Genomic DNA, 14,325 nt, shown 5'->3' on the forward strand with positions numbered 1-14,325 from the left:
ATTAATGAAACCGCATAATATAAGAGGAGACAACCTAAATTTCATATTGTAAGAATATTCTGAAATAATATCAGACGTCACTACATAATCTATGCATTTTAGCAAACACCTTTTAGCAAGGTGTGCACCATTAGCACAACCATTTGCTTTACAAATTAGGCGACATAACCGAAAGACAGTGCTCATACATAGCCATAAAATTACTATGTCTATCAACTTTCCTACCATGTTGCCACAGGAAAATACCAGTGGTACTAAGTTTCATCATGCCACTAGAAGGTTGCGACCATTTGATAAACCAAAGAATTTGCTGCCTCCATAGAACAAACATGGTACACAGAGTGCAACAACCAGGACATAACCCAATTCTTATTGAAAGCAATAAACGACGAACATCTAAATACATAAAATAATATAAAACTTTAAACAAAAAAACCATAAATGAGCTAATTTCCTCAACCAGACCAGGTCCAAATAAAGGACCTGAGCCCAAGCTAAAGGGAGGGAAGAAACCACCGCCGTCATTGGTGTCATGCTTGCCATAATAGCGTACTACCCGACGCATCAGACCGCCAACATCCATGCACCTCCAGCGAGCTTGCACCAAAACTCGGTGATGTGATCTTGCCATATCCAAATCAATCTCGTCTCCAGACCAAATCGAATCGGCTCCAACCGAAACCAAAAACCCAATATCTCTAGATCAGAGATCTGCCCCAGCGAAGAACGTCTAGCTTCTGATCTGATCACCACCGCACCATGAAGACCACACCAAGCCATTGTGGTGGCCCCTCCCACTCCTCACTTCACACACCGCCGCAGCAATTTCCCCAATCAAAATCAAATGAAGGGTTCAACGAGGACAACAAAATCCCACCTGGGGACAAACAAACATGTTTCACGACGGTGGAAGAGCACGACGCCGGACAGGTAGGAGACGGATGCAAATTTGCTCCCCACCCATACTTCCCCACTTTCATCACCACCCACCTAGTTAGTTGACACATGTCTTCTAACCTTAACTACTCTAACTATGGTTATTCTACATATTTTATATAATCTTTTTCTTTCTTTCTTTTGTTTTTTATTTTAAAACCAAAATGTCAAATCCTAATAATAAAATATTAAATCCTAATATCATTGAAGTTATTTGACTTATTTCCCCAACGTTCGATGCTACTCAATCATGCATATAAACTTTATGATCATAGTTTATATTATAATAATCTTTTCTCATTTCATAATACTAATCATTAATCTCATTCATATATTTGATCGTTTTAATTTTTAGTGTTTATTTTTGGATATTGTTTATGACATTTTCAGTAGCTATAACATGATGACAATATATTAAATTCGATTCTAATGGAAGGAGATATGTTCTTCTTTTGAATATTTTTCTATATTATTTTCCTTAGCGATACTATGTTCGCAAGATTGACTTGCAGATATATGATCAAAATTGTTCTCTTGCATTTTTTTTTTCGGAAGCTTGTTACTCACTTTTTGAAAAAGAGAAATTATATACTACTCGTTGATTAATATATAATAGGCTTTGATTTTTTTAACTTCAACAATATATAATAAATTTTATTAATTATATAGTATTAGGATTTGATACTTTGTTTAAAGAAAAAGATTAGATAAAATAAAAAAAGAAATAAAATTAATATGTAGAGTAACCATAGTTAGAGTGGTTAAGGTTAGAAAACATGTGTCAATTAACTAGGTGGGTGGTGATGAACTTGGGGAATTATGGGTGGGGAGCAAATTTGCCTCCGGTAGGAGACTCTCTCAAAGTTTTTTTGGTGTGTTGTGTGGTCAGAGGTTTTACAAGTCTTTGGGAACAACTTATCGAGATTGGATTAATATATGAGAAAACGTGTATTTGTAAGTCAGCGAACTAACAGAAACATTAGTATATATGTAGCTAATACTTTTAGTTTTAATCTTCGTCCTTATTTGGACAAAACTTGGCCATTAGTTTTAACCACCTCTCAAATTTTGGCGTTTTATATCTGATTGATTACTTTTGGCGTTTTGTATCTGTTTCCATTTTCAAAACCACGTTGTGAAAGTCTTTTATTAATTAGTCTTCTTTTATCTCATTTGGGCAAGAGTTTAATATAACCTATGTAGCACGGACACGAACACGAGTGTCCGTATTGGACACGATTCGATACGTAGACACGGCATATATAATTTTTTTTAGACACAGACACGTGGTGGACACGTCAATTAAAATTATTTTAATATATATATATTAAAAAATTAATTTAAAATTTTGAAAGTATTTAGATGTATATATATTAAAGTGTGCATAAATATAACAAAAACTGAATCTGTTGGAATGGTTGAAGATTTGTTGGATCATTTGGATGACCAAGGTTCGAATCCCACCACAAGCATTCTTATTTTTATCATGAGTTTCTCTCCTTATATATATTAAAGTGTGCATATATATAACAAAAACTGAATCTGTTGGAATGGTTGAGGAGTTGTTAGGTGCCTTGGATGACCAAGGTTCGATTCTCACCATAAGCACTTTTACTTTTATTATGAGTTGGTGCGTGTCCGCATGTCCAATTCGGACACTCGCGTATCCGAGCGTGTCCGTATAACTATATAAGAACCCTAATTACCTACTTGCGATTATATTGATAATATTACAATGCTACCTTGTCAAATTGTTAAATTAAACTCTTATGCTACAGATTATAGATCATGGAACCCTTATGCTTTTGTGTGCAATTGTGCATGTGGAAGACAGATCATAGATCATTTCATCATTATATATTGCAGACAGTAGTACGAGTTACAGGGGTAAATAAAACCCAAATACTGTGGCCAATATTAAAGAAGAGAACAACTGTGCAACTGTGCAAGGATATAGGTAATGAATTGATTGTGAACCAGTAGCTAGAACGACATTACTGCTACCTTTTCGTATATGAGTGTCGTATGCGATGACTTTTAGCTTTCACACAGTCTAGCTAGAACAGTGTGTTCAAGCCGGTACTGTTTAACACAATCTCATCTCCAGCTAGTTCTCTGGTTCTGAAAATTATGGCTAGTTTTACTGCTACCTTTTCGTATATGAGTGTCGTATGCGATGGCCTTGAATGCAATGCCGTGATCCAGGGACGATATTTTGCTTGCCTGGACTGCTCCATTCCCGGCGGACCTAATAGTTTTGACCTCTGCATCTCCTGCTATCTGAACCGAAACTACTCCCACTTCCACACCACTTTCGAGGAAAAGCACCTCTCCTCGTTTCCAGCTGTAAATTACCGACTAGCAGCGTATGCGACGGTGCCCCAATCGGCGACACTGATTTACAATAATGAGGTGATGAATAGTTAACTACGGTCTTAGTTCAACTAATCAACTCTCTTGTTTAGAGTTTAGAGTTCTGGGCTATTTTAGATGTACACTAGGAACTTTTTGCCCAGGTCGGCTCGATTATACCTTGTTCTTATTAGTTGGTAGACTGGCTATACATAGCTAGTTGGCATGTAAGTTTTGCTTCATATATATTGCGTACATGTCGAACATGATTGACTAATAGATCACAATTGGCGGTTTTCAAATTTAATCACAAATTATTTAGATTTTAGTACGCCATGTACTTCTTAAGTAGCTAATTCTTATAGAGCGAGAATGCTGTTGTATGAGATTGTTTCCAGTGATGTTTTCCCCATATTCTTAGGATTTCGTCACTTAGGACCGCTAACTGTGAGTTCTTCCGAGCGGGTATTGTAATGTATATATTGATTATATTCTTATACTGCAGGCAGCAATGAAGGGAGAAAAATCTGTCAAAACCGGAACCGGCATGGCCCATCTTACAAGTGATGTTAATGATGTCTGCTGCAGCATTATGTGATAGGTAGATCCATATGTACGTACATGTAACATGTATATAGTTTCCTGGCATCCCATGTCTAATTCGAACATGCATCAGAATGACCGGTATGCATTTCGGAACAATACATGGCGGCCGTGGTCGAGAGAACTGGGGATTGAGATATGTTTCATTAGTGTTGCGTGACTTGGGTCTGCTGATATGATCGAATCTCTCGATTTGATAATGTTTGCTAGCTAGATTAAGTAGTTGAACTGTTGTGTAATTTATAAGCTAAGGAAGTATGCATATTGTAAATTTCTAATGGAACACATCTGAAATGTGATGATCCTCTTTGACTCTCTGATAATGTTTAATAGAGATCGTTTGTATTCTTCTCAATTTTATAATGAGCTAGCTCCCATATTTCCGGTATAAATTTTCATCTCTTATTAGAGAAACGAGCTAGTGCATGTGTGAGACTGTGAGCTACAAAATTGCAAGATCGACCCCTCTACAAAGTCTTTGTTTTATGCTACACGCACCAGCAAGCAAAACTGTAAGCACGAAAACGTGCAACGGTCGCCATCGTTTTTAATTAAAGCATGGATCTATCACTACAAAAAATATTACAGATAAGCACGATTTCTATAGCTATGCATCGCAGCCACGATCAGATTCGACAGGGTTCTGTGAGTCACTTGTAAACAAAATTAAAGAACATGTACGTGACTAATTAACGTGAGTACGTCCCTATTGCAGATTGTCATTAAAATGCTCACAGTAACATCAAATAAAACTCTATTGATTGGGATCACAAAGTAGGGAACCCACGTTACGGCATTTTATCATCGTCAAAATGTTGGCATGAACCGGAGCCAAGATCCATTATTCCAGAAATAGCTCATTTATTAATTTTTCGATGACATTTTCACATATTTACTATTCAATTTTTAAGGTCTAATATAAATCACTTCTGTAAAATTTCAACTAAAATGATAATAGTTAAAGTATCAAACTTGGTGAAAGCAATAAACCCATTAAATCTGTCAAACTTGAACCGTTCATGCTTATAGGTTTAAATCCCAGTTTTAAATGTCTTAAATACCTTTATTTTGGCTGAAATTTTACATAAGTGATTTACACATTATAATCTAAATGTTGAATGATAGAGATATAATATGATCAAGAAGTTGGTCAAGTGACATATCTCTTTAATGAAGTGATCTACACATTATAATCTAAATGTTGAACGGTAGATATATTGAAATATGATCTATAAGTTGGTCAAGTGACATATCTTTTTAAAAGACCAAAAAATGAATCTCTTAGTGGAATGGTTATATATGTATATATATATATATATTCATTGTTAAGTGTTTGGGTCCCTATGAATAGATCACTTCTGATAATTTTCCAACCAAATTGATTATTGTTTAGGTTTTCATAATTGTAATTCACTATGTAATACCCGAGATTCCTAATTTCGATTACCGACACATAAGGACTAACTAATCGATATTAGCTTAAATGTCAAGTATGTAGTTTAATACGTTGTTATTAATATCAAGTACATATTAAACTACATAGTTGACATTTAAGTTAATGTTGATTAGTTAGTCCTAATGTGTCGGTAATCGAGATTAGAAATCTCGGATATTACACACTAATTATGAATACAAATTGTTCATGTTGCACAATTTTCGTCCGTCTATTAACTTGATCTTGTTCGGTTCTCAAATGATTATTTATTTGGTAGAAGTGATATAGGGACCAAAGTCACCATCTGAAATGCGAAAATGACTATATGTGTTTTTTTTTCAATGAAAAAAGACTGTTGATATTTTGGTTTATGAAGTGGTTAGTTCTGTAGTATAAAATCAACCAATTACGGAAATTGTTGAAGTTGCTCCAAGTGAGAACATTTATTTAAAGACTATAAACAAAGCACACATATTGTGTGTGCAAATAAGTTTTTAGAAAAATAGTTACTCGAGAAGAACATAAGTGGTGTGTGGAGGAAAAAATGGAAGTTGAGGAAGTTAGCGAGAGATTTTAGGGGAAAGTTTCTGTAATTAATAAAAATAATTTTATTTATTACTAATTTATCCTCTATTTATTTACATCTATTCTAACATAAATTATGGTGTAAGGATTAAATTGTATTTTAAAATGGATTTTGGTTGACAAACCCTGTTTGCTTTACTAATAGTATAGTGTTTTAGGATACTCACTCATTCCATATAGGATAAGGAATTCACATCTATTATTAGTTTACAATTACATCTAGGCCCAGTTTGATTGATAGGAAATCATGATATGGAAAATGAAATCATTTCAGTTTTCATCTCTAGGTGTTGTTTGATTGTTATTTTATATTAGAATGGAAAATAAAAAAGTGATTTGACTGGAAATTGACTCATTCTTAAAACCTTAAATGAATTTACCGGTGATATTTTATTTTCATTCCCATTGATAAAGACTAATTTTCTTTTAAATTGTATTTTATTTTCTTATAAATGAGTTTTAATGAAAATTTTAATTAAATATTCTGTTTTAATGACTTATCAAAATAATTCTAAATTTTATATTTCATATATACCAAACACTCATATCGAATTAAAAAAGTATTTTCTATTTCCATATGAGCCTAGAAAGTAAATCAAATTATTTTTATTTTCTCACATTCCATTTAAACAAACGGACCCTAGTTATAAGAATCATATTTTGTTATGGTTTTAGCTTTGTAATCCTATGTAAATAGAGGCACTTATTGATAAATAATATACATCTCAATTAGCTCTATATTGTCATATTACTTTCTCCTACAACATAGATAAATTTTTCTTTCCAAGAAATTATAATCCTTTGTTTTTACTGAAGAAAATCATAATCCTTGTTGAAAAGCCCAAATTAGCTCCAAGAGTTAGGCCCAGATCATTAATACTTCTTTTCTCTGCAAATTTCTCTCATCTGCTCCGTACTTGAGAGTTCACGAGCAAAAATGGCAGCCATGGAAGCCGCGCTCCAGAACCAACCTCCGCCGCCGCCCCTCCAACCCCAACCCCAACCCGCAGCGGTGGAGCGACTAAACGACGCCGTCTGTACTCAGCTAAACCTCAAGTCCGTCAAGGAGCGAGCCTCCAACCTCTTCAAACAAATCACGAGCATTCTCGAGGTCCTCCACCGCCACGCGCAGATTAACACCGCTCCCAACTGGCCGGAGCTCCTCAGCCAGTACTCCATGGTCAACATGGAACTCTTCAACATCGTCAACGACATCGCGAACGTCTCCAAGGCCTTTGTCGTCTACCCGAAGAACGTCAACGCCGAGAACGCCGTCGTTTTGCCGGTGATGCTCTCGTCGAAGCTCTTGCCGGAGATGGAGGTCGAGGACGGCGCCAAGAGGGAGCAGCTGCTTCTAGGGTTGCAGAGCCTCCCAATCTCAACTCAAATTGAGAAGCTCACTGTAAGTGAATTAATTAGGTTTAATTCAATTTGAATTGTTCTGTTTATAATGTATTAATGTTAATTAATCTCAGTAACTTAATTAGCAGAAGTTAAGAATGGTTTCAATTCGATTTTTAGGCTAGGATTAGTATGATTAAAGACGCGTGTGACAGTGCCGAGAAAGTGTTGGCTGACACTAGGAAAGCCTACTGCATTGGAACTCGGCAAGGTATAGCCGTCGTTCCGACGCTGGATAAAGCTCAGGCGGCGAAAATTCAAGAGCAGGAGAATCTACTCCGAGCTGCTGTTAATTACGGAGAAGGTAATGCAGGAACAATTCACTTTTTCTTCAACTGTTTGTTACTAATTTCGGCTTTCCAATGTGCAATGCTATTAAATGATCCTATTTTACTGATTTTTGTAGTACATTTCGATCATCTTGGTTTTTTTTTTCTTCAAAATGCAATACCCATATCTTTTGTATAAATTAGATGCCGTAAAGTGCTGCTTAGTGTTTCTAGTTATACTGAGTGTGGTTATAACTGGTAAAGTGGATTTGTGTATGCGTGTGTGCAGCTTTGCGGTTACCTGTTGACCGGAGGCAGAATCCGCCTGCACTTCCAATGCATCTGGTAGATGTGCTGTCTGGGGGTGATGGTGTGCAAGCATTTCCTGAAGCATCTGGTAATATTGAGTTACTATTTGTTCGAGCGTAGATTAACCATGAGGTTTAAGTCATGTTGCAGTCCTTTTCGGCTGACTTTTAACTAATTTTTCAGGTATGTACTCAAAGAATACTCCTTTGTCATCAAGTAACTTGTCTGGTCAGAGCCCGTTGATGCAGGTTAGAACTGTTAGATTGTGAATTTAAATCCGTAATTCTTTTTGCAAGTTTATGAGTCTTGATGCTTATATAAGTAGTCATTAGGTTGTGTATTCATTCATGTAAGAGAGCATTGTTTCATCCTTATAGCTCTGTTTGCATCTATAAGTTGCAGAAAAGGGGTTTGAAAGGACCTGTAACATCGTTTCTTTTTCTTTCATATTCCCTCCTGTGATTCATTATGGTCATCTTTTTGCATATCTTCTCATTGTTCCCAAAGTTTACCCATAACTTTATCCATAGAAACACTTTACAATTTCTCGAGATTTTGTACTCTAGTCGCAAGGGTTTCTGAAATTATGATGATTGCAATTATAATACTATAATCAATTTTAAATTATTTATTTCAGTCTACAAATTGACAATTTTGGCATGATGGTTGATCATGCCATAGTTGATTTTGAACTATTCTTTAGTAGCAGGTTGACCAGCTTACTTGTTATTATCGTCACCATCCGGGCTTCCAATATGATTTTTACTCAATTTTCCTTGTTCTGTATTCCTATTATTGTGGAATGGGGTTGAGTTGTGGTGAGCTCTAACCCGTGAATTATTTTCACCTGTAATAGAATTGCAGTGTATAGGTTTGTATAATAGTATTGCATCATGTGGGTCTCACCCAGACATTTTTTTTAAAGCAGGTTCCTGGATCACAACTTATGGGTAGATCAGGTGCATCTCCTGGTGGCACGAGTATTACAAACTTCGATAACACAACATCTCCGTTACCATATGCCAACTCTCCACGGTCTAGTACAAACATTATGAATACACCATCTCCTCAACAGCAACAGAAGCAGCAACTGCATCAGATACAGCAACAGCACCAGCAGAAGTTGATGCAATTACCTCAGCATCAACAGCAACTCCTGGCTCAGCAACAATTTAGGCAATCGGCGATGCAAGGACTTGGACAAGTATGGATTATTGGCATTTTAGGAAGTTAGAAGTGGAAAAATTATGATTTAGGAACCCATATAATATTCTTATACTTTCCATATCACTTGGTAGATAAATTACATTGACAGTGATTAGAACACAACTTTGACTCTCACATGGATTTTGCAGAGTTCACTGCAGCAACTGCATGATTTGCAGGGACAGGCTCAGCAACAGAAGTTTCAGTCGGTGAGCTTGTTGCCTATCTTTGTTCGTCTTGTACTTCTTTTTTCAGGAGCTTGTTGGCCATGAACATGTTATAAATTTATGTTATACTCTAATCTCTCTCCTTCTCACTCCTCCAATATCCTTTATTCTTATAGTTACATGCATTGCAAGAAATAAGCATTTGAATCAACAGTCAGAGAACTTATGTTTTTTTCTAGAATTATTTATATTCTTGGTTGCACTAATAAATTTTTGTTATTGGTCTAGTTACATGGACAACATCAAATGCAATTCTCTCCATCAATGGGGCACCAGCAATTTCAGGGTAGGCAGTTGCCTTCTGGACACGTTTCACATGGCATTGGTCAAAATCAACTTAACCCAGGAAGTCAAATGAATCGTCATCTTACCCAGTTTTCTGGTGCGACAACACCAAACCAAATGGTTAGTCATTTGTTCTATTCATTGTTCCACTTTTTACAATTTATATCATCTACTGTAATTTCTCATTGCATCATGGTGCAAATTGGATGTTAGCGTGCATTGCTTATATCTCCCCATTAGTACTGGGCTTGGATTCCAAAATATAGTGTAATGTTAGCATAACTCAAGTTTTATTATCTGTTTCCATTTCTTTGAAAATGCTGTCTTCTATTCTCTTCTGAGTCACTGTCTTATTGGTCTGTAATCCTGTATGTTCCAGCTACCAAACATGTCAGCAACAATGTCTTCACAATCAGTTCTGCCACGAATGCAGGTACTGCCAATATATCCTTTTGCTTTGGCGAATTAATTAGAAAAATATGGGTGAATTGAAAGGGCTAAATGTCTTTGAGCATCGAATGAGATACTCTTGAAACATCGAATTTAGATAATCATGTTTCATTGTAGGTGAGGCCTATAGGATTTAGAACCAAATTCTTCTAAATAGTAGAGAACATACTAATTAAAGAACATTTTTTTGTTCAAATTCTGGCCAAGTTCTATGTTTCTAATTGCATTCCAGTTGATAATGACTCTTTGCCTCTTCACTGCTGAGGGACACCAAGCTACAAGTAAATCTGTAAATTAGAAATTTATTTCTGGGGTTTGTTGGAACCATATTAAAGTATGAGGAGTGTTCAGGGAACTTTTGATCTAATACAAATTTAAATAAGAATGCAGAAGCTATCGATGTTTGTGTGTGTGTGTGTGACCTTTTCACTTGGCATATTCTGTATATGTTATCCGTTATTGTGTAACTTAATGATGGTTGTTCTATTTTGATGATATGAATTGTTTGACATCATGTATTAGACAATCATTGATAGAATGACAACTGAATACCACTTTGATCTTTTGCCACAGTTTGAATTGCCTGGCAACAATCCCCAGAGAAGTCATGCTTCCCAGATCTTGTCCGACCAAAGTATATTTTTAATCCTTTATCTTTGATATTAATTTACATATGCAATCAGGTGCCTGTTCGTATTGTGTTAAGAATGTGTAGTTGCTCATATTTTGTTGGGTTGTTTGCCTGCAGTGTTTAATATGGGAGCCACAAATACTGGTGGCATGATGCCTATACAACAGCAGCAGCAACAGCAGCATGGTTCACAAGGTTCTTTTGGTAACATGGCTCAAAATGTTCAGAATCTCCAATCTAATATGGTACAACCTCAGGGCACACCGCAGAATCAGCCCAATTTTTCCCAACAGAGACAGCAAAACCAACAGCAATAGAACTAATATAACTTGTTTGTCAATGTAAAAATTAAGCTTAATATATTGTTGTGCCATATGTAGTCGTGGAAACTGTTAAATCACTTTTGTATGTGCTGTGTTGGTAGAGCTTCATATGAACATTTGAGGTCGACATGTACATATTTCTAAATGAGGTAGCGGGTAAGGCTTCTGTTTTAATTTGAAGCCAATCTCTTGTGATATCCCGTCTTTCTGCATGAACGGTTTCCTCTGTCTAGTAGCACACTTGTGTTTCTTCCATCATCCAAGTCTTTTCCATATCTTATATCTTCTAATAGTTCTACGTAATAATATAGTAACACCAGCAGTACACCTCAAAACAGAACAAATTGGCACTGTGCAGTGAAGCCTATAATATAATACACCCTTTCGCAAGGTTGCTTTACCAACTGATACTCAACATCTAGGCAGTAATTGAGACCAACCTTACGGTTTCTTAAGCACCTCTTGGGGATTATAGCTTCTTTGTTATGGCTATAAAGTAGAGTGCCACTTATGTCTTTCGAATTAAAAAACGCACGTAAGACTTCTTGAAGAGGTTTCAGAAAATGAACACAGAAAACCAAAGACGATAAGGACCTGCATATAAACATCGTCCATGCTACGTGAGGCGATTCTCTGTCTTTCAAAGGGACCTGCATATATTTCCACAATCCACACTAGTGAGCCCTGCACTACGTACCAAAACATTCTGATGGATGAACTCAAAATATCAATTTCTCATTTCGTTAATTGGACTGAAATCAATTTTCTTCACTGCTTGTATCTAATTTATTGCTTCAGATGTGCTTAGTTTTAATACGTACAAAATGTCGTTCGGTTGTCGTAATCAAAGTATACGAACTATTTTTCATTGGGTTGACTTGAATTAGCAATAATCCCATATATATCTGATTGTTCTTCGAATCGTAAGTATAGCTCGATTATTAACTCAGTTGTGGCCTGCGAGGGGGAATCAAAGATCGAGTTCGGAACTTCTTATCAGGATAGATAAGAAGGGGATAAAACTAACTAACTACTTGGATGGTCCCTTGCGGTTTTTGCACATTACGTCGTAGAAGTTTACTTTAAGTTTTAGAAAATGACCACCACCTTCCAAGGAGCCGAGTGTATATATCGATCATATAAATCACTTGGCGCGGGCTACCATGAAGCAGTAGAGGAGGGAAACTGGGAAATGATATATATCTGAGTATTCAGCGAGATGAATGAAATTTCTGTCATGTTTCTTCTCTATTCTCAATCAATAAAACTAAATAACAAGACTAAAAATAAATCTGGATAACAAGAATTCAAATGAGAGATTAGCCTGCAGATTGATCCGGCCGGCATACTGGTTCATGAGACCGGTTGCTCAGTTTGCTGCCATTGTTTGTGTTTTTAACGATCGAGCTGACCAAGAGGTTTGCCGTACCTAACGCGAAAGTATATATGTGATTTCTAAAGCAAATGATCACTTCCACAAAAATTTGGTTGGCCAATATTTATTGCTGACAAACCCTATTGAAGTGAAATCAACCCACTTCTCACTTCTGCCTTCAGCATGCCGGCCGGAACTGAATACGTATGCACGTCATGACCGATTAATACTTTTCTCTTACAGTTCATTGTACGTGTTTGAAGAAGTTTCGACCGTTCGACCACACGTTAGCTCGATATGCCAACATTGTCTTCACACGACATTGCAGCTACGTCGTTTGACTAAAACACTTATGTCGTCTAAGGGTATGCCGTGTGAATAGGGCTCACACCACATTTTTTCTGTCCTGTGAAACTACATCAGACGGCAGAAGCTCTGTCGTGTCAATATATCCACTTGTGGAGTGATTATTCTCAATCTATTCTCTATATGTCGTGTATATGGTTAAACCACGACAGATAAATGTTGTCGTTTAAATATTGAAACTACCTATTTTCTATTTTTATGCAGTATAAGTTGTGTTCCCACGGCATTTAAATGTCGTCAGATGGAATATAAATGAATGATTATTCTCAATGTATTATGTATATGTCGTGTGTATGATTAAACCACGACCGATAAATGTTGTCGTTTAGATATTAAAACTACTTATTTTCTATTTTTATGCAGTGTAAGTTGTGCTCTCACGACATTAAAATGTCGTCAGATGGAAGATAAATGAATGATTATTCTCAATGTATTCTCTATATGTCGTGTGTATGGTTAAACCACGACAGATAAATGATGTCGTTTAGATATTGAAGCTACCTATTTTTCTGTTTTTATGCAGTGTAAGTTGTGCTCTCACGACATTTAAATATAATCAGATGGAAGATAAATGAAAGTTTGTTTGAGAATATGTCATATGATAATGTGTTTAAAGACATATAGATAGAACGTTAATAGCATTATGATTCCAAGTAACGACATATTTGTGTAGTTACATTGGTGAGATATGTTGACTGATGAAAGCAACCACTACATTTTTCTATGGCCTGATGTTATTCTGCGAACTATGCATTTTAAAGCACTTATGTCGTTGATTGAGGAAGAAATAATATGTTGGGTGATGGAGGACAATACGACATTTATATGTTGTTTCTTGAAACGTTTTTCATTTGATATTTAATGCCAACCATATATGTCGTATGACGAAGGACAATAAGGCATTTCTATTTTCCTTGTTAAAACACTTATGTCGTTTGATTGTAAACCTGCTAATTAATAATCATTGTTCATAGCTCACACTCAATTCTGAATTATATTTAAACCTACTCATGTCATTCAAACCTCATAAATCCCAAATCATATTAAAGCAAATTCAACTGTATCAAGATACCAAAACACATAAGCTTTTACAAAAGACTATCATTGTTATGATCAACATAGAAGCTTTTACAAAAAACCTAGTTGACATCAACATAGTACATAGATAGAGAAACTGCATACAGTTTGTTAATGCTGTGATTCCCACTTGATCCAGTACGCCGTGCTCCTCGTGTATACAGTATGCCGTACTCCTGGTCACTTTCCTGTCGCAAGTAACACACGTCGTTAGAGTAGAGACCACGGCGGCGTGGTCTTCGACTCTCCGACGCTTAAGTTAGGGCAATGGTAATTTGTGCAGAGTTATGGTAGAAAGTTCAGTGTACTTACCTTGTAAGGTCAAGAGTCTGACCTTTTATTGTTGAGTTGAAGTGGATCGTTTACTTACCATTCGATGTGGGACGAGGTCCGATTAAGGTGCTCTCTGGAGCCTTCTTTGAGATGCGCGTGAGGGCACGTCCGTAGTCAGTTTGGGCCGTGGGAAGGCCCGTTGTGTAGCTAGCGCGGCTAACT

General features: G+C 36.3%; 2 protein-coding genes across 3 annotated transcripts; both read left to right on the forward strand.

The window, feature by feature from the left end:
- Positions 1 to 2,949: 2,949 nt before the first annotated feature.
- On the forward strand, positions 2,950 to 3,944 carry LOC126790496 (uncharacterized). Its single transcript, XM_050516747.1, has 2 exons — positions 2,950 to 3,348; positions 3,794 to 3,944. Exons 1-2 carry the CDS (start codon positions 3,067 to 3,069, stop codon positions 3,884 to 3,886), a joined length of 375 nt encoding a protein of 124 aa, XP_050372704.1. The 5' UTR covers positions 2,950 to 3,066; the 3' UTR covers positions 3,887 to 3,944.
- A 2,859-nt stretch (positions 3,945 to 6,803) lies between these two features.
- Positions 6,804 to 11,247, forward strand: LOC126791946 (mediator of RNA polymerase II transcription subunit 8). 2 transcript variants are annotated; one of them, XM_050518449.1, is made up of 10 exons: positions 6,804 to 7,313; positions 7,433 to 7,616; positions 7,871 to 7,978; positions 8,074 to 8,138; positions 8,816 to 9,094; positions 9,246 to 9,305; positions 9,552 to 9,728; positions 9,988 to 10,041; positions 10,632 to 10,692; positions 10,807 to 11,247. In XM_050518449.1, exons 1-10 carry the CDS (start codon positions 6,849 to 6,851, stop codon positions 11,004 to 11,006), a joined length of 1,653 nt encoding a protein of 550 aa, XP_050374406.1. In that variant the 5' UTR covers positions 6,804 to 6,848; the 3' UTR covers positions 11,007 to 11,247. The 2 variants fall into 2 exon arrangements, with proteins under 2 accessions (XP_050374406.1, XP_050374407.1); XM_050518450.1 differs by having other exon boundaries at positions 6,805 to 7,313; positions 8,819 to 9,094; positions 10,807 to 11,246.
- The last annotated feature ends 3,078 nt before the right edge of the window (positions 11,248 to 14,325 follow it).

Source organism: Argentina anserina, chromosome 4, assembly GCF_933775445.1.
Source record: "Argentina anserina chromosome 4, drPotAnse1.1, whole genome shotgun sequence".
Taxonomy (NCBI): Eukaryota; Viridiplantae; Streptophyta; class Magnoliopsida; order Rosales; family Rosaceae; genus Argentina; species Argentina anserina.